At 44.4% G+C, this 26,303-nt stretch overlaps 1 protein-coding gene across 1 annotated transcript in view; it reads left to right on the top strand.

Moving 5' to 3' along the window:
* Positions 1-288: 288 nt before the first annotated feature.
* Positions 289-26,303, top strand: part of KCNH6 (potassium voltage-gated channel subfamily H member 6) — a 130,621-nt gene continuing 104,606 nt past the window's right edge. Inside the window, exon 1 of the mRNA XM_053266299.1 lies at positions 289-547. Coding sequence (XP_053122274.1) covers positions 472-547 — 76 coding nt within the window. The 5' untranslated portion in view covers positions 289-471. The remainder of the gene's footprint in view (positions 548-26,303) is intronic.

The following is a 26,303-nucleotide window of genomic DNA, read 5'->3' as shown; positions in this document are numbered from 1 at the left end:
ATCCCAGCAGAGAGATGGGAGGTGGCTGCTGGCTATTGTCAGATTAACAGCTGTTGCTGTTGACAACTCTTTTCGAGAACCTCATATGGAATGGGGCACTGATGACTAAGCATCAGCAACTGAAAAAAAAAAAAAGAAAAACCTGGTGCCTCCCACCCCTTCTCCCTTCTTTTTTCCCCCCTCTGGTGCCTCTTTCACCCCTTCCTTTCAACATCCCCCATGCTTTTGGTGGAATTGCATTAGCCATGAGCTAAGAAAGCCTAGAGGAGGAAGTGGGAGATAGGAGGGGGCTCTCTTCTTCAAGGCGACAGGGCATAAGAAGTGGGGGTCTGCCAACTAGCTTCCCCTGGGGGCACCAGGACAGATTTGCAGCTTCTTCTTCCCTCTCCCACCGGTGACTCCAATCGGCTCAGCTTGTTCTGCAGAGTGGAACTTTTTTTTTAGACATTTGGCGTGAAAGAAGATTTGAAAATGCCTGTCAGGAGAGGACATGTGGCCCCCCAGAACACCTACTTGGATACTATCATCAGGAAATTTGAAGGACAAAGTGAGTAGAATGTCTTCCTTGCCTTTCATTCTCTGTGTTTGCGTTTCTTGAAGGTCAAAACAAGCGAGAATAACAGCCCCATCTTTTGCCTGCCAATGTTGATGAAAAATGTGGAGTAGACACTGGGAGGCTTGATCTCTAAATATATGCAAAGCATTGCTCATTATAGTCGAGGCACTTCTTAAAACTTTCTGGGCATTAGGATGCCACACTTCCTTTGGTACTGCCAGACTCACACCTACGTTATGATGCTCAGATATTGTCAAAAAGGGACCAGTTTGGGTCTTGATTTGTGTGTGTAGATCTGGAATAAAACCCACTGATTTTAATAGAGCAGCCTTTGGATTTATCAGCATAATGGATCGGATTAAACAAACAATAACTGTTTGATTAAAAATATCACTCTCTGGAGACAGAAGCTTGTTCTTACTGGGGATTTGGGGATAAAATGTTGTCATAGAAATTGACTGGATAGAACTATGGATCTTACTGCTGGTGATTTATTGACTATTTGTCTCATGCAATCAGTTCCATTCGTTTGGTGATGGGGGATGCTTTTTGCTAGAAACAATCACCATAAATCAAAACTTTCCGCTTAAAAACAAATATTTGTAATCTTTACACTACAGCAAAAATCCCTGCTCTATTGGCCAAACTTCAGTTATTTAACTTGTCTGATTTCACTATGCACCACCACTAGTCCATAGTCATAGGGAGTCAGTTTGCCTATTTGCATGAACTTTTGATTACCATACTTTCCTTCCTTCCTTCCTTCCTTCCTTCCTTCCTTCCTTCCTTCCTTCCTTCCTTCCTTCCTTGCTTCCTTCTTTTTTTGTGTGTGCATATACTCAATCCCATGGTTTTTGTTGTTGTTGTTGTTGTTATTTTTGGACAAATGAGATTGCATTGTGCACAGAAAATAAATCGCCCAAATAAAAATTCAATTATTCAGACATTTGGTTTACCTGAAGCTCAAGTATTTAAAAATGCGCTTGCTACCATCTAGAGCAGGAGCAGAGGGAGGCCAGCGGTGACCCGGGTCCTGCTGTTGCCGTGGCCCCACTAGCCCAGCCCCCTGCATCTGATGTCAGAAGCAGGGAGCATTTAGCCATGCCCCCTGCATCTGACATCAGATGTGGGGGGCATGGTTTAGCTCCCAAATGGGGCCACGCGGCCCTGTTTGGGAGCCAAATCGGCCAGTGCTGTGTTTGCAGTGTGTCCAGGAGCAGCTCTCCCTACTTTTAAAAGGCAGAAAGAGTCACTCTGGCCACGCAGCAAATGCAGCGCGGGCCAATTTAGCTCAAAAATGGGGCCGTGCTGCCCCATCTGGGGGCATGTCTGGGGCATGAGGCATGGCCCCTGAGGGGCACCAAACCAGGTTCTTTGAACCTGTTCGCTCAGTGGTGGCTCTGCCTCTGATCTAGAGCAGGAGGAGTCCCCAGCCTTGGGTTCCTAGATGTTGTTGCACTACAATTCCCTTTGGCCTTTGTTGGACTACAATTCCCTTTGGCCTTTGTTGGACTACAATTCCCTATGACCTTTGGCCAGTGTGACTGGGAGGGAAGTTGTAGTCCAGCAACATCTGAGGAGGGGGAAGTGCTGGAAACCCCTGACTTAGAACTGAAGCAACAGCAAAAAGCAAACAGCAAGTGTAACAAGTTGCTACACTTGCGTGAATGGTGCTTCCTACAGAATAAGGCAAATGAGGCACAGGGTTATACATGCGTTTCTGAATTCAAGATATAGTCCCGCTCCTCCCCAGCCACAGCAGCAGGAGGCTTCAGTGCAGCTTGGCCTGAGGTCGGAAATCTGTGCCCACATGCTAATTGTATTTGCTGGATTCTTTCACATGTAACCCTTCTACATGTAATTCCAGCCTCCTACATGGAACCCTGGTTCTTCAAGGGACCCACATAGTGTGGTTCAAGAAAGAGATTGGTAATTGGGCTGAAGGCCCCAGCACAGTTCAGAATTACATTGACCTACTTCACAGGAATGTTGTGAGGCTAATCAAGACACACGATGCACAGTTTGATATACATGAGTAGTACTTGAATAAATGGTGCTTCCATTTCTCTGAACCGCAATGACTTCTACTGGTATAGGAAGAGAGTATTCATATTCACGCTCATTGAACTAAGTAGGGTAGGCAGAAGATAACTGCTTTGTTACATGAACGCAATTAAACCTATGGAATGCATAGTCACTGGAAAGCATGATGGCCACTAACATAAATGACAGTCAAAGCAGGATTAGATCAGTCATGGAGGTTGCATCAGTTTCTGGCTACTACCTATGATTTCCATAGCTTTTAGGATACTTGACTTCCAGATTCTTCTATCAACAATTGAGGATAGAAACCATCTTGCCCAGTTTGTGATCTTTTGTATGTGTTAGATGAAAAATCAGTCTGACCCAACATGTTAGTTCTTGTGAGACTACCTAAATAATTGTTAGCATAGCACATCCTATACCTTGAATACTCTGAGCCCAATTCCAAAGTATCTAAGGGCTGCTCAGAAAAGTTTCTTACATAATTATTAAAATGACCAGATTGACTACTCCTTGGATAGTTACTTTTTTTAGCCCTGTAGATGGAGAATGCTCATTGTCATCCGATGAAAAATTTGTATTGATCAACAGGCCTTCAGCAGCACAAGAAGAGTAATGGAGATGTACAGCTGATACATCTTAGTGCCTGTGTAATTTAGTTCTGACAGCCCCTGAATTTACTACACTGGCTAGTTCGTTACATTTAATCTCTGTCTTGACAAATGAAGGGAACAGCCCCTGCGGTGTGTGGCATAATCTTTTGAAAAGGGATTAGTTGGGGTGGGAGTAGGATGGTGCACCTGATTTTTCTTTGTTAAATTGGCAAAATGTGGTTTTCTGTCTGCAGGGCTAAGTCCCTTGTGAATACCAGCAGGGACAAGGAGGCAGGTAGGAAGCTTGTTAATAATACAAAAATGTCAAGCCACCAACTATCTCCTTTCCTCTTCCACCATAGAGTGGCTGCCAACTTAGAGACTCCGGAACAAATTAATTGGAACAAAATAATGTTGTGAGATTGTGCTACTTGGCTGGTTGGCTATTCTTCTGTAGGTTTAATCACTGGCGAATGGATGAAGATATTTGGACAATATGTTGCTAACAACACTCCATGATCTTAGATGGCTCTCATTCTAGAAGAGGCTGCCATTGACTGTATGTGACTAAGGCATGTATTTCCTGCCTTCTGGCAGAGATTTGGGGAAAGTGTAGGATGAAAGGTGTATGTGTTCAGCCAGTGTAAAAAGAGCAACCTGCTAGCTAGGGGGATAGACTCCATTAATGGTTCTAGAGAGGGCCTGGAATAGCGTAGCCCATGCAGGAAACTGCAGCATCTCAGAGGCAGGATTTAGCCCCTCCAGTTGTTGCTGACTTGTAAGAATATCCTACTATCTTCTGTCTCCAACCATGTTCCATCCATCCTCCTGTGTACTTGTATTAAAAAATCAGATACTACAAAGACATATTGTCAGTCTGTAGTAACTCTCTTTCTAAAGGAAACCAGAATCCCAGGCTCTGTCGGTCCCTGAAACTTCTCATCATTTGGGGAACTGGAGCAAGTGCAACAATCATTTGCTTGTTTTTGTTGCCAAACTGCAGCCTCTGGTATGCAACACCTGAATTTTCAGCTGTGGAAGGCTTTGAACCTGTGTATGCATTGTCCATACTCAAAACACTGATCTTCTCCTTGTGTAGAATGACATCACTGACTCTGAAGTCAACTTGGACCAGTCAGCTTACATCCAGTTCTTTTGATGTCCTGGGTGAAGTATGGCACTTCCTTCCCATCAACTCCCAGCAGACTGGGGGATTCTGTTTGGATTCTGTTGCATAGAGGTATTTAGATCAAGGACTGTGCCACTGAGGAGACAGATAGACTTGGCTTCCAGCGAAGAGCAAGTCTAGGGGACAGAGGCATCAGGAGGAGGAGAACCAGAATGAAAGAACCCCCTTCTCTCTGAGACACAACAGTGGCCTCAAAGAAGCAAGCAGACAGGCCACATGACTGCCTGAAAGCCAGGTTTGCGACAGTGATGTGAAAGAAGTCTTGGTACCTCTCATAGCCCGGTCTCAACCAGCCCTGTGATCTTAAGCTTCACTGCTACCATCAAGTAGACTTCTGTATTTTTTCTTTCTTCCTGGCTGTGTCTACTGAAACAGCCTTCAAATCCTCTAGTTTTCTCAAAGTTGGGTAGGGTGGAATGGCTTCTAAGCATGGGGTGGGAAGAAACAGACTGAAGCTACAAATCTCTAAATTCAAAACAAGAAAACTTTACTTTAAAAGAGTTCAGTTCAAAACAGTAGTTCTTTTGGAAAATTTAATACAAAGAAACAGCAACCCTAAGAGCATAAGGAACAAATACAATAGGAGAAATACACATCCAATCTAACCTGTACCTAATAATGTTCCCTAACGTAGTGTCCTTACCAGGAGTCTTCTTATAATCACCTCTAGTCAGCTTCTGCAGTGAGCCTGGCCTTCTCAGCCTCAGGTCTTGCTCTTTCTATCCAGTTCTGGTGGTTCAATTCCAGACTGTTTTTCAGCTGCTTTGAGTGTTCTTCAGTTCTTCAGAGAGTTTTAGCTCAACTCTCCCAGTGACTTCTCAGCTCTAATTTCAGCTGCTCTTCTCAGCTCTTCTCTCCTGGCTCTCCAAGACTCTAGCCTCAACTCCAATTGGAACTTGCACTCTTCAGCTCTCACAAAGGGGTACTGTGAAGGAATGAGGCCTGACCCTCCTCTTTTTTTGTTACAGATTTCTATGTTGCATATGTATTTGCTTACTCCCTATGCACTCTGTTTTTTAAAAAGCTGTGCAGGGGTCAAAAGTTCACAGCTCCTGTTTTATGGTTTGGTTTGGGAGGGAGAAGAGTCATACTGGTTAGATTTTGGATGGAAGAGAGGGTTTGATTTGATTGGGTATATTTGTGACTTATTTGCTAAGTATTTTGAAGAGAAAGTCACTCAGATCCACCTCAGCTTAGACACTATTAATTTTGAAGTATAGTCCACAGATGTGTTTAGAGCATTACCTGTTCCTATTTTATTGGATTACTTTCCACTGTTGTGGCCTGATGCATGTGGACAAGGTGCTTTGTGAGGTGCAGCCAATCATTTGTTTGTTCAACCTTTGTGTCACAGTTTGGGCAAGAAGAGCTGCACATAGCAAAAGGCGGAGGTGCAGCCAGGGGGCGCTCCACCTCTAGTTCTGGATCTTGGCTCACATCCAGTGCCACCATTGCTCTTGGGAAGGATTTTAAGTAGAACCTGAGGTCCAGGTGGTGTTGGTGCTGGATCCACTAAGATCTCAGGATCCTTCCATGGAGCCAGCTCCAGCTATTGATTGAGATTGTGGTCATTGCTCAGAATTCTTGCAGGGCTCAGCTCCTCTTCCTCATCAGCAGAGGCATCTTTGGGGTCCAGGTCTGGCTGAGTCCTGACATGTTGCCTTTCATGGTTTATAAAGTCTAGCAGGAGAGGATTAACTGGCTGGGTCCAGGAAGAAAATAACCTAATCAGAGGAGGTGATCCTAGCTGCTCTAAAGGATGTAGTTCTGTGAGAGTATCCTAAAATCACACATATTCTCTTCCGGAGCAAAGGTTCGTATGTAGTTGCTGAACAACTTACAGTCGCTTTAGGATTGTACTAATTATCTGAATCCATTTCAATCTGGTTTTAGGCTTGTTTTGGTTGTAATGGATGGCCTATGATTGGAAAAGGATGGTAGAGGTGTGACTATGTCAATTTCTTGGAACTCTGAGTGACTTTCAGTATCATTGACCACGGTATCAGTCTGGATAGGCTGTCTGGGTTAGGGACTGGAAGCATTGTAATTCAGAGGTCCCACTCTTACTTGGATGACCAATTCCAGGAGGTTTTGCTGGTTGACTACTGCTCAGCCCCATGGCATTCACATTGTGGCAGATTGACAGGTTTCATGCTACTGAACTGATGAGTGGAAATATTTGTAGTTAAGTGACTTCAATATACTGCTGATAGCCAGCTCTACCTTTCCTTTCCACCGAAGTGTCTCGGAATGGATAGGATCAGGGCCAATAAACTGAAGGACAATCCAGAGAAGACAAAGATTCAGTTGTTAAACAATTAATCTGACAAGTGAGGTGGAGTTCAAACTGTTTTGGATGGGGTTAGGATCATGGATAAAAGTGCTGGACTCCTCCCCTCTTTGTTCTTCCAGTGTTAGTTTCCATTTTGTCTCTCCAGAGATGGCTGTTTGTTTTGGTCTCTCTCTTCAGCCATGAGCTACAGCTGAAATAAGCTGCAGACTCTTTCACATTTGTTTGTAACCTTTTCTCTGTAACCTTACTGTGTTCTCTGAAGCTAGGAGGTGGTGAGACCAGGGGAAAGGCTTTCTTGGTTGTAGTACCTCTCTGAATGCCATCTCTGGAGAAGCTCACTAGTTGCCAGCATTGACGTCTTTCCAGTGACAAGCAAAGACTCCTTTATTTCATTCAGGCTTATTTTGCAGCTGCGTTTGGTTACTGTTATATGGTGCCGGCAGGATTGGATTGATTTCCTATATTTATTTGTTTTTAGAAATCTATGAGTACGAATTCCACAATTTTATCTTGATTTTATACTATATTTATTTTAATGTATTTGTTGTTTCTCTATTTTAAAGTGACTACCACCTGGGGAGGTTTTTAAAAACAAACAAACAAAGAAACTGAAGGGCATCTCATAAACTCACTAAATAAGTAAAATATCAAAAGTAAATGTCACAGATGCACTTCTGACAAAGGTCTATCTAGAACCAGTCCAAAAAGAATGAGTCAGCAAAAGTCAATAAGCAACAATTCCATAATTGACAGACACGTTTCAAGCCAATGAGTCTTTTCATCGGCTCAGTTAGGTAAACCATGGCTTAATTCATATTCATTCTTTAAAAGGTTTATAATCAAGCTGTCCTATTTCATACATATAAACTTCTCCTTTGATGATTTGCCAGATGACTCTGACGTCAGATGACATAAGAATAAACAGTAACCCTTCTGAACAAACTAGTTCCATCCTGACAGTTCCCTTTGTGTATTGCTGCTTAGAATTATGGGCCACTGTGGAAAACCTGTTGGCTAGAAATGCTTCCAGCAGTTGTTAAATATTATTGTACAATGCTTACAGATTTTGGTGTGTCAACAGTGCATCTGCTTTATTTATTGCATCTTAGAGCAATATAATATATTGTGAAATTGTATCTCAACTTGATATACCTTAACATGTTTTATTTGCACTGGTCTTTTTGAGTTAAGTGGTGCCCTTTTATTTCAGGTGAGCAGGGCTGGTCACCTTTTGGTGACCATTGGTGGTGACTTCAGGAAGCACCCTCTAGAGGGCAGCAGCAGTGTTGACAGGGAACAGGGCACTTTGGGCAGGGAGGAAGAGCTAGCCTGGCTTATGCTATGTTATCCCCACCCATCTCCCCATTTGGGGCAGGCTGTGTAAGGCCAGTGTAATGCGGGGCAAAATGACTTCTTAGATAATAAAGATGTCGGAGAAGCTCCAAAATTCAGCTCAGGATAAGGACCCCCTATTTTGTTTTGGTGTTAATATCATCCGGTGGGCCAGAGATCCATGCAGACTACTACATGAGAATCGTCTGTTCCATCTTTCTTTTTGAGGTCCCCATACAAATTATTGGCTAGTCTTAGGAACATAGGAAGCTGCCATATACTGAGTCAGACCATTGGTCTATCTAGCTCAGTATTGTCTTCACAGACTGACAGCGGCTTCTCCAAGGTTGCAGGCAGAAATCTCTCTCAGCCCTATCTTGGAGAAGCCAGGGAGGGAACTTGAAACCTTCTGCTCTCCCCAGAGAGGCTCCATCCCCTGAGGGGAATATCTTACGGTGCTCACACTTCTAGTCTCCCTTTCATATGCAACCAGGGTGGACCCTGCTTAGCTAAGGGGACAAGTCATGATTGCTACCACAGGACTATTAGTCATGCCACCTGTCATTATTATGTAGAAACTTACGTAGTCAAATATCCTCCAGCAGAAGATTCTACAGAATAGAAAGATATGCTGAGGCTGTTCTCACATGCAGGCAAAACCTGGCTAATGAAGACAATTCTGGTTTTACTTGCACGTGGGAAAGAGTCGTATCTAGGGAAAATAGCGCCTAGGGCAAGCACTGAACATGTGTCCCTGTCCAAACATCTGACACCCATCTTTTAGATAACTTTACCATAATATCAGCTCAAAAATACAAGTTCAGACACTTTCAGGAGAAACAGGGTGTAAGCAACACACACATGCATACACACATACAACCACACATGTGGCACATATGTGCCAGTCGCCTTCCCAAGGAAATGCCGGGATGGCAATACATTGAAAATGCAACATTTCTGGCTGTGAATTTTTTTTTAAGCACCACACAAGTTAAAGGCAGGCACTTTCCAATCCTGAAATCCCACAAACCTTATAATCAGATTGCTTGACAAATATTCAGATAAAGGTAGAGCTCTGTATAGAGAATTAAACAGCATGCGAGTGTATATTTCCATTGTATTCCTTGCCTTTCCCCACCACCTTTCAGTTTTGCCAGCTTACAAGGTATTAAACCAACATTGTCTTTTTAAGGGATGTTTTGTCCACTTATTTTTGTGCCATTTATATCTGTTTTTTAAATGCTCGGGTCCCTTGCCAACAATTATGCATTCTTCCGACTCCCTAGATCAGGGAAAAATCTAGACTTGGGTCTCGCAGAGGCCATGTGTGGCAGCCATTTTTGTTTTCAGCAGCCTTTAAATTTTTTTTTTAAAAAAATTGCCACTGCACATGCTCAAATGGTCCCTGTGAGGTCCTATGCCTTGCCAGGCCTTGCAGAGGCCTTTTGAGCATGTTCGGCAACCTCCAAAATGGCCACCGCACTGATCTTTGCAGGCCCGAACAGGCCTGAAAATCAGCCTGGGACAGGTTGCAGCAGTGATCTAAGAGGCCGGCGGGGGGAAGGGGAACCTTTGCAGTCCCCCCCCGGTGGCCTTTAGGAAGCCCCCCCCCAAGGGGGCTACAGGTAAATATATATATATATGAAAAAAATCTGTGAATTGGGGAGGGGGGGCAGCATGGCACTGGCGCCCCCCCCAGTGGCACCTAGGGCATGTGCCCTGGCTGCCCCACCCTAGTTTTGCCTGTGCGTGGGAACTGCCAGGATGGGCCAGCTTTGGTGAGGGGAGCACTGCACACTTGGGCAGTGCATTATGGGATTTCTGGGGGTGGGGTGGCATGGGACACTGCATCCCGGCACCCCGACCCTCCAAGTTACCAGCAGCAGCCAGCAATCATTTAGGTGGGCTATCTGCCCCCCCAACAAACAGGAACAGATCGTCTGCTGGGAGGCAAGGTTTTTAAGGCTTCTTCCCCACTGATCCTGTAGCCCTTTCTCACCAGTCGTGAGAAAGGGCTCTCTATTTAGTCTCTCCTTGGAGCCCTGACAGCTGCAATTCATACCTTAGGACTTCACTATTTTATTTATTTGCTTATTTATTTGCTTTGTTTGTTTGTTTACTTACTTACTTACTTACTTATTAGATTTTTATACTGCCTCACCCAGGTGGCTTTAGGCTGTTCACAAATATAAAAACAGATACAAAAGTAAATAACTCATTAAAACAAAATTAAAATCATTTCAGTACTCACTAAAGGCCAGGCCAAAAAGATATATGTTTTTCGGGCTCTTTTAAAGGCTGCTTAAACTCTTAAGCCTCTAATATCCATAGAGTGTGCATTCCAGAGCCCAGGAGCACCTACAGAGAAGGCTACTGCTTGGCAACTCTGTGTGAAGCAGTCTTTGAAGACTTTGAAGGCTGCAGCTGGAGCAGAACAGAGCGACTCTTCTTCTGAAAGGAGAGAGTGGGCTTCTGAGAACATCTTACAGCCGAGCTCCAGGTTCTGTCCTGGTTTCTATAGTCTTCCAGGTCAATTCAAGATGATGCTGGTCATGGCTGATGGAATGCAAACAATTTTGACTTTATACACACTTCAGAGTTGGCTTCTTTATTTCTTTCTCACTCAGCATGATTCTCAAGGATGGCTTCTTAACACAACTATCTGTACCTAGAGAAGTGTACTTGGTAGCTGCTTCATATTTTTATGCAATTCCTTTCCTCTAGAACATCTCTAAAGCCTGAGCCTTTTCAAGAAAAATTGTGCCGTCGAGTCAGTGTCAACTCCTAGTGACCATAAGCCCTGTGGTTGTTTTGGGTAGAATACAGGAGGAGTTTACCATTACCATCTCATGCCCAGTATGAGATGATGCCTTTCAAATCTTCCTATATCGCTGCTGCTCGATATAGGTGTTTCCCATAGTCTGGGAAACATACCACTGGGGATTCAAATAAATAATAATAAATAAATAAATAGAATTGTATACACCGTTTTTCAACAAAAAGGTTATTAATGTGCTTTACTTAACAGAAGGCATAAAAAATTGTTCCCTGTCCCAAAAGGACTCACAATTTAAACACAGACAGACAGACAGACACACACACACACACACATACCGGCCATGTAGAAGTGCCATTCTGGTGTAGTGGTTAGAGTGCTGGACTAGGACTGGGGAGACCTGGGTTCAAATCCCCATACAGCCATGATACTTGCTGGGTGACTCTGGGCCAGTCACTTCTCTCTCAACCTAGCCTACTTCACAGGGTTGTTGTGAAAGAGAAACTCAAGTATGTAGTACACCACTCTGGGCTCCTTGGAGGAAGAGCGGGATATAAAATGTAAATAATTAAAAAATAATAATAATTCTGGGCTGAACAAGGACAGTGCTCTCCTCTTGCTAAACATAAGATAAGTTGCCACTTTAAACAGTGCCTCTTTGCTCAGCAGGGATATTTTATGTTATATTATTAATTAAGATGTACAATTATTTATTTTATATTATGCATTTATATGCTGACCTTCAACACTTGTATGAGTTCAGCCTACCCAGAGAGGCTGTTCACATGATGGTAGAAAATCGGACCAGCCTCCACTAGCCCGATTTTCTACCATCGTGAGAACCACCGGGCTCACCTGCGAGCCTGGTGGTTCTTCTTAAGCGGGTCACCTGCTTAAGTAGCCCTCCCCTAAGTCCAGGTTAGCAGAGCTCCACTAACCCGGGCTTTCTGATCGTGAGTTGCCGCGGCGCAGCTCTATGCCACAGCAACTCACGAGTAAACTCCTGACCGGGAGGCTGAAAAGCAGCCTCCCAGCTCGGGGGTCTCTCCAGCATGCCCTGCGTGCTTGCAGATCTTCCAAGGGCCACGCAGCCCCTGATCCTCCCAGCCCCAGCCGGCTCTATAACAGAGCCAGCAGCCGTGTGGGCGGCCACTTCAGCCGCCCGGAGCAGACTACCTGCTTGTGTGTGGGGAGAGCGGGCTAAGCCTGCTCTCCCCGCAAACCCCATCCAGGCTCTTCTCGCCGATCGTGAGAAGAGCCTCAGAGTCTCTCAAATAAGGCAGGACATAAAGAAAAGTAAGGTTCTGCTGTCAAGTCGGTGTTGACTCGTGGAGACCACAGAGGCACGTGGTTTTCTTTGGTAGGAGGAGTTTACCATGGCCATCTCCCGCGCAGTATGAGATGATGCCTTTCAGCATCTTCCTATATTGCTGCTGCTTGATATAGGAGTTTCCCATATTCTGGGAAATACACCAATGGGGATTTGAACCAGCAACCCCTTGCTCCCTAGTCAAGTTACTTCCCCAATGCGCCATTAGGTGGCTTAAGGCCGGACAGACATGCAAATAAATACCCATGTAATTAAAAAGTGACACATGCTGAAAGGGGCAGCCCCCAGGTGGGCTTCTGCTTGCTTATCCAAGGGCGGCGAAAGAGCTAGTTTGGCTTGTGCTATGTCACCCCCACCCACCACCCAATTTTCTCCCTAGCATGTTTCCCCCTATCTATCCAGGGATCACGTAAGGACCATGCAGCAGCTGATTCTTTCCAGTCAGCCTATAGTTACAATCCAGGACTTTTAATTCCATCTCCCTGTAAACAGAATTGTGCTGCCAACTTTAAAAAATCAACATCCCTTTCCCCCACCCGCCCCTCCACACATATGCACAGCTGCCCACTCTCTTACCCATCCATCCTGCTTTAAGCCCTAATTCACTGAAATATCGGTAAGCAAACTAATCCTTTCCTGGTGCCTTTGCCAAGAGACATGGAGCTGAGCGCAGCTGGCTTCTTTGTAGCAATGCATTAGAGTGGGAAGAGGGATGCCATACAATTGCCCTGGAGAAACGGGGCTGGCTGCTAAATGGGTCTGCTCAGGTAAACACAGCTGTGGCCAGGGTTCAATGGGAACAGCAGTGAGACCCTCCTCTAAGCCCTTGGGGCTGTATTTCTGGTTGCCTTACTGAGCAAGCTTGGCCCCAATGTTTGGCTATGCTTTGCAATGCAGGGTTTCCTCCTGGACTCTCCAAGGTCTGGTTAGCTTTAAACCTGCTTATTGGTCCAGCAAATGCAGAAACAGGTATCTGTTTCAGCCAGGTTTCTGAAACAGGTGTATCAGCAATCCCCTTCTGGGTTATTTTTGGGGTGGGTGGGGGTAGGGTTTTTTTGTTTGTTTTTTTTGAGATTTCATCCACCAATATCTTCTTCTTGTGCTCTAGGTACTGTTTCACTATAGACTAGAGCCCGATGCAGGCATTATGCTGTACAAGTGTACAAATGTCTGTACACCCATACATGTGTTTGTGTGAATGACTGTACCTGTGTTCATTTTAAAAAGTAAACCTGGATACAGGTCCTTCAAATGCATGGTACAGATAGCAAATGCACTTCTGTAACTGAGTTGAGCATGACATGTGAATGACTGCACCTGTGTACAAATCTGTACCTATGTACACTGTACACTTGTCGTACGAGTGTTGAACATAACGTGTGAATGGGTCTTAGGTGAGAGAAGGCAGACATATAAATATGTTCTGGAAAGGAATATTGTCTTAATGCTGCAATCCTAAGCACACCTAACAGGAAGCAATTCCCAGTTTAATTTGGTGGGACTTGCTTCTGAGTAAAGATTCCTATGACTGGACTATAACCCAGCAAAGTTTGGCTAGTGTTCTCTGTACCCAAAGTTGGAAATGTAATTTGTGGAAATCCATTTGTTCACCTCAAACCACTCTGTCATGAATATCCATGCACATCTGTGCTTGGAAAGGTCTTTTTGCTTGGCAAAGGCCCTGGTGTCACAGGCAACAACAGATAGGCTAGTCTAGGATCTGGGGACATCTGTAAACTTTTGGCCATTCTGAATTTGGGCCAGGGCTCAGTCCTGGAAATTATTTTCAATGCCAACTCTAAGCTCTGGAATATGTGAAGTGATAATGAAGAGGAGAGTGCCTCTCTGCAGGGGCAAACTACAGTGCCCTTCCTTTAGCACTGAGTAACCACAACCAGCCTTCACTGTTGGGTAGACAGGTTTAAAGGGCAAAAGGTGTGTTATCGAAGCATCCCTCATTTTAGAAAATCACTCCTGGCATTTTGCAGGAGTCTTTAGGGTACAAGTCTGAAATGCTTACTCTTTAGTAGCTCTATGAGCTTCCTTGATATTGCAGCTTTGACTAGGACAGGAATTCCCACCCCCACCCTCGATGTTGGAGTAAGTAGAAGATGGAAAAAATTGCACTGCAGATGGATGCATTCTGCACATGTAATCGGAGATTAATTACAGAATGCACTAATAGCTAGCCTCCAAATGGCCCCTCTGCACTGAAAAATTTTCTACGGCTACAGCCAAAGCAGATGCTAACACACAGGAGGAATCAAACACTGAGGGAGGAAGATTTCCATTGGTCATCCAGAGAGCATATTCTGTTCTCAGTTGGCTTCGGTAGAATGCGTCAAGGTGTGCTGTTTGGATATTTCTCCTCACTGAGCTGTCCTAATGACATTAGAATTGCCTTGCTGGGTCTGCCCAATGTGGTTCATCTAATTCAGTCTCCAAATGTGGTCTGTCAGATCCTTGAGGATGCTCACAAGCAGGACACACTCTGTTTGTTGCTAGCATTTGATGATCAGAAACCTCTGATAGACTTGCCTGCCACAACATCATCTAATCCATAACTACACAACATCATCTAATCCATTCCAGTTATAGCAGCCAGTCAGCACCATTAGTGGTTAGGGGGAGAAGCCTGCAAGGAAGGCCCATAAGTGGCAAGCCTTTGAGGAAAATGGTTTGGGTTCCATGGCAATCCTAAAGGTCCCACACATATAATAATATTCACAATGTTAGCAATGAAAACAAGATAAAAGGAAAACCTGGGTAGAAGTGATTGTGTGGAAACAAGGTAGGAGGAAAACCTGGGTAGCTTTTCCTCCTACCATGCTTCTGCGTAAGCACATCTGCCCAGGATTTCCTCCTACCTTGCTTCCACACAATCACTTCTACCCTGGTTTTCCTCTTACCTTGCTTCCACACAACCAAAAATTGGGAGCACACACAGCTCTCAAACCTGGGTAGAATACAGTTTGATTGTGTGAATGATCTCATTGATTTGGTGTCTGTTTGGGAGGAACATACATTTTTCCAGAGAGAGGGCCACAGACAGAAGGAAAGACAAACACTAAAACAGAGAGCTCAGCAGAGGCAGCATCAGAAGCTGCTTGATAGTTCTGTGGAGGAAACCATTGTAACGGAAAGCAGAAATGTGGGGCTGAGTCCTGTCTTGGAGAGATGTTGATGTGACAACTACAAGGCAAGGCAGGGATCCTTTTGAGGATCAAGGTCTAGACCCTAACCACAATCAGAAGAGCTCACAGAAGGCAATTTCATGGTGTGGCCTTTGTAGTCTCCCAGGTGGAAAGCCCATCACCCACCACTTTCTACTGAACACTCCTTCCTACTCCTCTGAGGTCACAGGATGCTGGACTACTGAAAGAAGGGTCATCAAGTGTTGGGGGAGAACAAGGGAAAAGGTCAGTTTGTGACAACACTAGAAGCTGAGAAGACAGCTGTAGAGAGACTGATGGGAGAAGTAGGCAGATTAACCAAACAGAGGAAGACCCCAGGAACAAACAGTGATGCTGATTCAACTGTGTATTGAAAATGGAGACACATTTAAGTGAGACTGTGCTCAGTAGTGCATAGGGACTGGATAGTCTATGCTTTTGATTCCATTGTTTAGAGATTGCTATTTTATGTTCATTATTCTTGTTTTTTTGCTGTAAATGTATAAAGTAAGTATCTCTTGTGTTCACTGAAATCCAGAAAGACTGCAGTCTGCCTCTCCCGATTCATTACGTTTCTTCTGTCATCATGAAGAGACAGAAGAAACATGGAAGTAGTGAAGGGTAGCAGCAGCTTCTGACAGTAGCTGGGATGGTATAGCCAGTAGCCAGCGTGGTGTAGTGGCTAGAGTGCTGGACTAGGACCAGGGAGACCTGAGTTCAAATCCCCATTCAACCATGAAACGAGCTGGGTGACTCTGGGCCAGTCACTTCTCTCTCAGCCTAACCTACTTCACAGGGTTGTTGTGAGGAGAAACCTAAATATGTAGTACTGGGCTCCTTGGAGGAAGAGCGGGATATAAATGTAATAATAATAATAATAATAATAATTTTTTGCTCATTAAGAAGGAGCAAGTGAGAAAGAGGACTCCCATCTGTCTCTTCCATGTTACATGCTTGTACCTGTGTTCAGTTGTCTGTGCACAAGTATATGCTTTTGTGAAAGTTTTGGACTTGCATTTATTTTAAAAGTAGACCTGGGTACAGGTCCATCAAATGCATGGTAGAGATGGAAAGTGTACTGTCATAACTGGGTTCAAATAACATGTGAATAACTGTACCTGTGTACACTGTACACTTTTACGAGTGCTGAACATAACATGTGGGAATGGGCATGGTTTGTCCTGTTGCAATGTGCCTTAGCTCTGATCTTGCAAGGAAGAATGGATCTCAAATAGGAGGCCAGCACTAGCAATGAGTGGAACTGAGTATTTGGTATTCACAAGGTATTGGCTCCCTCCGCTCCCATCTTCCCCAGTGCATGGTGGGAGATTCAGGGGTTTGTGGCAATGGGGTTCCTCTTTCTACACAGTCCACACTTGTTCAATGCTCCTGTTTATGGGAGACACTGTTACTGCTTGTTCAGTCAAAGAGGTTTCTTGAACCAATAGACATGAAGCATCATGTAGTCATGAATGTTTGAGTGCACTGCATACCTTTGGGCGTTTGCAGGGGGTAGATGTGGAATGCTCTGGAGTTCTCCTTTGAGGCATGGTCTCTCCCTCTCTGGTGAGACAGACCCCTTTTGCTTACCTGAATGGGGTTCCTGCAACCTCTGTTATAGCAACATAAGTTGCCATTGCAACTTATGCTTATCTGGAGTCCCACAGAAAAGCACCCACAAGAATTATCCCTTCCTGTATTTGCTGTTAGTCTTTGTTATCTTTTCCATCAAAGTCCTCCCTTTGTGCTAAGTGCTGTCTCACCAGATTCCCCATCACCAAAGTTCTCACTGGTATGCACATGGTTCTATAAGCATGGGGGCAAAGCGACATCATATGTACTGCTATATGTGCTGAGTGCCCTTGCTGCTGTACCCTGATGGGGTGCTCGACTGGGACTGCTGAATTAGGTGGAATCCTATCCTTTTGCCTAGGCCCAAGGACATGGGTCTCAGCGCATGCGGGGAAATAATTACAATGCAGCATGTAAAAGCTTCCATTTTGCAGACATGGATCAAGGGGCAGGCTTCCTCACTCTGAAAGCCTGACCACCTCTTCATACAAGATGTTGCTGAATTAGGCAGGTATGATTATTTATGAATGCGAGGATGTGCAACAAAATACTGCACTGCATCCTCAGCTCCTAACAGGAGCTCTTCTGTTTAGGGTTACAGCCAGCCTGGAGCATGAACCTTATAAGTGCATCTTGGAGGTGGAGGGGAAAGCTTCAGGCGGAAAGGAAAACATTTTTTTCTTCCCACCTCTCCTGAAATCCTTATTATTTATTCATTCATACCTCCTAATTGTTTGAGGTGGATTAGAAAGAGCAAATAAGATATAACCACAGATAACAAAAACTAAAACTATACAAAACCTTCCCCTGCTGGGCTATATATAACTAAAAGGCTCAGCACTAAAAGATTCCCAGCCCCAAACCTGATTGCTTTATATTTTGCGATGGCAGGGTGTGTGTGTGTGTTGGAGAGTGGGGAATTAAAGAGGTTTCCTTTTCTCTCTCTTCCCTCCTGAAACCTCTCCATATAATGCAGGGAAAGGAGTTTTTAACCTAATGCAGCACTTCCCTCCACAACTCTAATCCCCATCTTCAGGATGCTGCCTATTAACTGTTATGGATGGGGTTCAATCAGAACTGTTCCCTCTCTCACTTCCTGAGTTTAATTTATTTTTAGTTCAACAGACAGCTTCGGCATTTCATGATGACTTAATGACCCTCAGTTCCTTCAGACCCTCCCTTCTTCCTTCCCTGTGTGGAAATGAGAGCTGCCTATCGAAAACAATGGAGAAATCATAGGAAGCTGCCTTCTGGGCCAATCAGAGGGAGGACCAGGAGGGCCATTTGTCCAGGGCCTCAAATTTAGACAATAAATTGTGTCGTGTGTGTGTATGCCTTATTTTATTTCTATGGCTGCCTTCATAAATAATGCCAAACCTGAGGCTATTGAAAGTTCAATTTCGTGGTCATCCAAATGTGTGAAACTGTTATTTCATTACAAAAACGACCCGAGGTTTTTGACCCCAACCTGTAATCAGCCCAGGAATTTTGATTGTGTGTTAGGAGCCATCCCTGATGTTAGCCAGCTCTTCCCACCTAGAACCTCCCAGAAACATGGAGTGACCCAGACTCCTTGAAAGTATTGTAAGGGTTGAGTGGAAAGAGAAAGGTGCAGAGTATGAGTTCTGTTGTTACACAGAGATACCGGGGGGGGGGCATCAGCAGAGCCCCCTATGATTGAATGGCTGACCTCATGAGAGTGAAGACTGATGGAGACCTGAAGCTCATGGAGCCTCTGGTCCTCCCCAGTGGACTGACCCTCTCATTAAAGGGCTAATCCCCGACAGGCAAGCCAACATGGGGGCAGGACTGTGTTGGGGGTATCTGGACTGCTTGGCCCCAGTCTACCATTCCAAGAAAATTCTTTGTCACAGTGGACCAAACCCCAGGATCCTTTGCCTGCCCTTATATTCTTATATTCTCTTCTAGGAAGTCATCATGATCCCTTCCTAGAGTAACAGAAAATTAGTGCCCCTCTGCATCCCCCGATACCAGTAGTTGTGCTTGTGCAAGCCTGTATAGTTGAAGGGCCCTAGCAAGGGTGGTGGTATGAGGAATGGATTTAAATGCCCTTTCCCTGCCGAAAGTGGCTGATTGATGCTGAAAAGGCACAATTGTACTGAGGATGCCCCCTCGATCATGGCCAATGGCTGCCGCTCTACTGGCATCTTGAAGGCTTGCCCACAGTTTGGCAATGTGAGCAATATGGAGCATGCTGGGATGCAGCCTCAGTGAACCAGGAAGAGCGAGAGACCCCTCTGCCCACAAGCCAGAGGCTGCGAGACCAAAGCTTGGCAATTGTCTGCAGGATGATTTACAGGTTAACCTCAGATTCATCTACCAGAGGCTTCACGCTATGTCTGAAGGTGGCCAATGTGTTGTCATTTCTTTATTTTTATTTTGGCTAGGGTGCTCAAAAGTTGGAAGTGGCCCAGGCCTCTTTTGACTTCTGAGAGGGCCTGGCTGCCTTAACTTGAGTCAGGTTTGATTGACTGATTGATTGATTGATTGACTGATTGGATTAAGTGCCGTCAAGTTGGTGTCAACTCTTAGCAACCACATAGATAGATTCTCTCCAGGATGATCTGTCTTCAACTTGGCTTTTAAGGTCTCAAAGTGGTGCATTCATTGCTGTCATAATCTAGTCCATCCACCTTGCTGCTGGTCGTCCTCTTCTTCTCTTTCCTTCAACTTTTCCCAGCATTACCGACTTCTCAAGGGAGCTGGATCTTCGCATAATGTGTCCGAAGTATGATAATTTGAGCCTGGTCATTTGTGCCTTGAGTGAAAATTCTGGATTGATTTGTTCTATGATCCATTTGTTTGTTTTCCTGGCTGTCCATTGTATCCTCAAAAGTCTTCTCCAGCACCAAAATTCAAAGTTCAAAAGCATCAATGCTTTTTCTATCTTGCTCCTTCAAAGTCCAGCTTTTGCATTCATAGAGTGTCACAGGGAAAACCACTGTCCAAACGCTTCTAATCTTTGTAGCTATAGACACGTCACGGCATCTAAATATTCTTTCAAAGGCCTTCATTGAAACACCACCAAGTGCAAGTCTGTGGTGTATTTCTTGACTGCTGGATCCTTTACTATTGACAGTCAATCCTAAAAGGCAGAAGCTAACCACCACTTCAGTGTCTTCATTGTCAATTCTGAGGCTGGTTGCTGTACCCATTGCCATTAGCTTAGTCTTCTTTACTTTTAGTTGTAGTCCCATTTTTTCACTGTGCTCTTTGACCTTCATTACTAGAGCCTGCAGATCATCCACATTCTCTGCTATCAGACTGGTGTCATCAGCGTAGCGCAGGTTATTGAAGTTTCTTCCTCCAACTTTAAAACCACGCTCATCTTCTTCCAATCCAGCTTTTCTCAGTATATGTTCAGCATATAAATTGAATAAAAGAGAAATTATATAGCCTTGTCTTACTCCTTTGCCGAGTCTGTTTCACCATGTTCCATCTGGACTGTGGCTTCCTGTCCTGTGTATAGGTTTCTCATGAGAACAATGAGATGTTCTGGGACACTCATTTTCCTAAGGATATTCCATAACTTGACATGGTTGATGCAATCAAAGGCTTTTCTCTAGTCAATAAAGCACATATTGACTTCTTTATGGTATTCTTTGGCTTTCTCAATTATCCAGTGTGCATCAGCAGTGATGTGCATCAGCACTGACAGTGCATCATTGCATCAATGCATCAGCAATGACAGATTTAGAGGACCCCAAATAAAAGGCACTCTATTTACCCAAATAGAAGGTGACTCTGAATTTAAGGTGAAGCCTTGAAAGTTAGAGGTTAAATACAGGTTATACTTGTATTTACAAAAAGGAGTTGATTCTGTTCCATGGGGAGCAGATAATGAGGCAATGAGAATTTTATTTCCATTTATTTATTTCCATTTTATATCCCCTTCTTCCTCCAAGGAGCCCAGAGTGGTGTACAACATACTCGAGTTTCTCCTCACAACAACCCTGTGAAGTAGGTTAGGCTGAGAGAGAAGTGACTGGCCCAGAGTCACCCAGCTAGTGTCATGGCTGAATGGGGATTTGAACTCAGGTCTCCCCGGTCCTAGTCCAGCACTCTAGCCACTACACCACGCTGGCTCTGGAATCAGGGCAGTTAGGTTCCCTAGCCAGCAAAAAGGCACAAAAGGGGCAGAGATTGGGGGAAATGGGGACGGGGAGCACCCTACTGTGTTCTGTCTGATCCCAGCTGTCCAGTAGGAATGTGCACGAACCAGTTTGGTGGTCCTTTTATGGACTGCTGAACTGGTTCAAAAGGCTGGCAGTTTGAAATGTTTGGCAGGGTGTTACCTTTAAGGATTGGGGAGGGTGCTCTTACACCCCCCCCCCCTGTATTTCCCCTGCTGGCACTGTGCTTTAAAAAGGTCTCGCGGTGCAGCAGTGTATCTCCTTGCCACCCCGGTGCGTGTTGGACTGGAAGTGCCTGGTGCACATGCGCATGTCATGCACGTGGATGTTTTGCACACACACACATGCACTGGGCACTTCCATGCACATCCCTACTGTCCAGCAATACCCCCCCAAATGTTCAATTTTTATTTTTTCAGCAAAAAATTGCATTATTATTTTTTTTACAAAAAAGATCCAGAAAATGGCTCCCTTGCTCAAAATGGTGGGTGGAAATGACCCCACCTACCCAGTCATTTCCACCCACACCCAAGCTAAGGAACCACAACTCTTAATCCTTTTTGGCCATTTTTTCCACATATACCGAGGTTGGGTGCCAATTACCCAACCATGGGGATATGCGAAACTGCAGACGTCGGATCTGTGGATAACAGGGTCCTCTTGTATTTTGATTTACAAGTGTGTATACTTCTGTGTGCCTAGGAAACCCCCTGAATATTTAGAAGCAACTACCTTATTTTTGAGCAACCCTGTTTTGCTTCCAAACTAATAGACACTGAAGCCATCTGCATTCTCTGCTTGTATATCCAGTGGAAACTGCAGCCAAATGCAACCCTAATGCCTGCCTGAAAAATACAATAAGCTTTTGGGGGCTCAAAAAGGCCAATTCCCCCTCCTATGTCCCCACCCTCTCTGTTGTTTTGTTACTCAACATACACCTTTAACTTTCTGGGGCACCTATGAGTATTCTCGGTTGCTGTCAGGCTGTTTTGGAGGGACCATTTCATTGCCTTTTCTTTTAACTTACAAAAGCATATAATTCGGCGTACCTAGAGAGTCTCCCTGAGTATGTGGAAACCACTACTTATTTTCGAGTGGTTCCTTTTGCTTCTAAATTGACAGGCACATGACCACCTGAGTCTGCTAGTAGTAGTAGTAGTAGTAGTAGTAGTAGTAGTAGTAAAGGGTGCAGCAATAATTGAACAAAGGTATGTGTGTCCCTGGGCCCTGAGGGAGGGAGGCCCACCAGGTTGACAGCTTGCTCTTCACTCTCCCCCTCCTGCCTTCCAGACTCAGTGACACACTGCTGGCTCCTGACTAGAGGACTCGACTTCAAGCAGAAAAGATCTCTTCAGGTCTTTTCTGCTTGAAGCTGACCTCTTGGGGCAGGAAGTGTCAGGTAGTGACTCTCTTCTCCTCCTGACTGGCTGTCTTGCTTGTGCTAGTGTTGATGTTGTATATGAAGGTGCTTGTAGTAGGAATATATGTTTTTAAAGGGTTTCTGAGCCAAGGGAATGCACAACTGGGTTGTGAAAGTGTCTGTGTGCATGGGGAGTGTGTGACATTATTTGCAGAGGAGCAAGCGAAAAGGTGTGTGCTGAGTATAGTTTTCCTCCCACTGTATCCTTACAGTTCTTCTTTAGCAAATAAACGGGAGTGAGGTAGAAGAAGGCAGCAAGGGCCCATGTTCACTGCCTGTCCTAGGGCCCACTCCAACCTTGCTATACCCATGGGTGGTGGTGGTGGTGGTAGTGGTAGTAGTAGGAGAAGGAGGAGAGCCTCTTGTATCAGACCAAAGGCCAATTCACTAGCATCCTATTTCACTAGCATCCTACACTAGCATCCTATTTCACTCAGAAGCCAACCAGATGCTTCCAGAAAGCTCACAAGCAGGGCATAAAGCAAAAGCTTGCCTTGGCAACATATATTCAGGGGCATACTGCCTTTCAGCCTGGAGATTCCATTTAACTACAGTGGCTAATAACCATTGATAAATGTGCCAGATCCCTTTTTAAAGCCATCTAAGTCAGTGTCCATCACCACATTTTGTGGTAGTGAATTCTTTCAATTATTTACACATTGTGTGAAGAAGTACATTCTTTTGTCTGTCCTGAATCTATTGCATATTGGAGAGACGTATGACTAAATATTTAGATAAACAGTTCACATTTGGTTAAATACATCTGCAGCAGATCTACCCACTCCCCCTTGCCTTCTGCTAAGACTATCAGAAATGAACTTTGGTTTTGCCAGGGTTTGTGCTCGTTTTTTGTTCTCATATGGGCAAGACTTTTGTTTTCGGAAGAGAGCTCGTGCCTTATAGCTTCTGTGAATCTGCTTGGTGGGCATCCTCTTGGCCTTGCCTGCAGTGCTCATGATCTATGGTATTCATTCTGAGCTTCTCTTATCATAACTGTAAATAGCCTCTAAGTGTCCTGAGGAGATTCGACTCTTCCTTTCAACATTCTTTTAACTAATTCTTTTTTTTTGTAAGTTAATTTTTTTAACATATTAATATATTTATTACTTGTGTGGCTATGTTGGACCTCTTGGCAACTTTCCACACATATATGTTGAATATGATAGCACTGTGGTCACTGTTCTAAATCAGTTTGAGAATGCTTATATTTCACAATAAATCCTGGACACTCTTCAGAATTAACTGTAGGGTTGCTGCCCCCCTAATAAGCTCTATGACCACAGGGTCCAAGGTATAATCATTCATTATATCCAGACATTATGTCTCTTTGTTGTGACCTGAATGTTGAAGTCAATCCATTATGATGACACTTTCATTTTTATCTGCTTCCCTAAAGTCTTTCTCCATCTCAGGAGCTCCTTCAGAGTTTTGGTCAGATGATAGAGTTGCTTGGACTAGTATTTTGTCCCCAGTACTAAATTGCTTATCAGGCCTGGTATTTCTTCCTGCCGCAGTTATGTAGTTTATTCCTATTACATTTTTTCCAAATGTATTGACTCTGGTTGGCATGATGGGGGAAATTACTCAAAGTAGTCCCACTGGAAATAAGAATTGCTTAACTCAGGGCTGCTCAACTTTGGCCCTCCTGGAGATGTACTCCCATAATCCCTGGCTATTGGCCGCTGTGGCTGGGGATTATGGTAGTTCAAAAAACAGCTGGTGGGGGCGGTTAAGTTGAGCAGGCCTGGCCTAACTTGTCCTTTTAATTTGTGGGACTACTTTTCCACCTCATGTCAGCCTCTATGTCCCATCTGACCTACAGAGCAATGTCAGCCCTGCACTATGCCCTTGCTTGACTTTTCTATACATGTTATAATCAAGACTAACCATACCCCACTCTCTGTTCCACCAGATTTCTGATATGCCCACTAATATGTTTAGCATGAAGCACACTGGCTTCTTCATCATGGCCTTGAGACTTCTAATGTATAAACACCTATACATAGCATCCCTTTATGTGTGCATTTCCCCCAATGACTCTTTGACAGTGGTCCCTCTAATTTTTCCCATCTCATCTCGTGTGGAATGAGTTTTGTTCTGGCAGCAGTATCAAGGCAGTGTGTGTCCATATACATTCAGAGTGGGGCTTTTCTGATTCAATCTGAGTAGCATCTAAAATTAATTGAACGGACATTAAAAAAACCCTGTGAGCACGTGCAGGTGTGCAGTGCGCACGCCAGAAGGAACACTGCTCTTTGGTCCCTGCAAATGCCTGTATCCTCTTTGCTTGCTGCCAAATTCAGCCCAATTCAAACTGAAACTTTTCATTAAATACAAGCCATATATGGCAACCCTACAGTACATGGCTTTCAGGAGTGGAGAGGACCAAAAAGCTACCAAATCCAGTCCCCCACTGCCAAGACAGAATAATCCATACATCAATCTTGTCTATCTCACTTTACTCCCAGGGTCACCAACAATGCACCATCACAGTGTACTGTGGAACAGGTAATGTTAAGGTGATATAGCAAGAACATGGTGGCTGGTCAAACCGGTGATGCTTTTACTACTACCACTACTAAAGTAAAGCGTGCCATCAAGTCGATTTCGACTCCTGGCACCCACAGAGCCCTGTGGTTTTCTTTGGTAGAATATAGGAGGAGTTTACCATTGCTGCCTCCCACGCAGTATGAGATGATGCCTATCAGCATCTTCCTATATCGCTGCTGCCCGATATAGTACCAGCAGGGATTCAAATTGGCAACCTTCTGCTTGTTAGTCAAGCATTTCCTCGCTGCACCATTAGGTGGCTACTATTACTATTATTGTTATTATTTATGTATCATTTTTCAACAAAAGGTCCCCAAAGTGGTTTACATAGAAAAAGAATAATAAGATGGGTCCTTGGCCCCAAAGAGCTCACAGTCTAAGAAGAAACACAAGGGAGATACCAGCAACAGCCACTGGATGGATCTGTGCTGGGCGGAATAGGACCAGTTGCTCTGCCCCTGCTTAATACAAAGAGAATCACCACTTTGAAAGGTGCCCTTTTACCCAATTAGCAGGGAGATCACAGATAGCCTTAAGATAAAGGACATCTAATTTCAAATCAAAATGTCATCAATGGTTTAGGCCTAGGATATTTGAAGGACTGCTTCTCCTCACACCAATCTGCCCTCATCATCAGGGGCCCTGTTTTGTCTTCCACCACCATCAGAAACCTGGTTGGTGATGACATGGGACGGGGCCTTTTTAGTTGCAGCACCCAGGCTGTGGATTTCCCTACCCTGTGCTGCCTGCCTAGCCCCAGGGGCGTATCTAGGGTGGGGCAGGCAGGGCACGTGCCCCGGGCGCCACTTGAAGGTGGGCGCAATTTCTTAATATTAAAAAATTAAAAAAAATGGCCACCAAAAACAAAATGGCCACTGGGCATGCTCAAATGGCCTCTGTGAGGCCCTAGGGCATGCCACGTCTCGCAGAGGCCATTTGAGCATGCACAGTGGCCATTTTGTTTTCAGCTGCCATTTTTTTTAAAAAAAATTATTTTAAAAAATGACCACCGCACATGCTCAAATGGTGCCTGTGAGGCCCTAGAGGGCAGTGGGAGGAGGGGAAAACTTTGCAGACCCCCCACAGCCTTAAGAAGTCCCCCGAAGGGGCTACAGGTAATTTTTTTTAAAAATTAATATAATATGTCACTGTACACATATTCAGATTGGCACTATGTACTGAGAATCAGGGCTTGTGAATACTGAGCTGAAGTTTATGAGTTAAGATTGTATCCATTTGCTGTTATTTTGCTTCTTGTGATAAGTGAGTTAAATGTGATGTCTTAATAATATGGCTATCAATGGTGAATTTGTCTTTGAATC

Source organism: Hemicordylus capensis, chromosome 6 (assembly GCF_027244095.1).
Source record: "Hemicordylus capensis ecotype Gifberg chromosome 6, rHemCap1.1.pri, whole genome shotgun sequence".
NCBI lineage: Eukaryota > Metazoa > Chordata > Lepidosauria > Squamata > Cordylidae > Hemicordylus > Hemicordylus capensis.
This window is presented reverse-complemented; position numbering and strand designations above follow the sequence as displayed.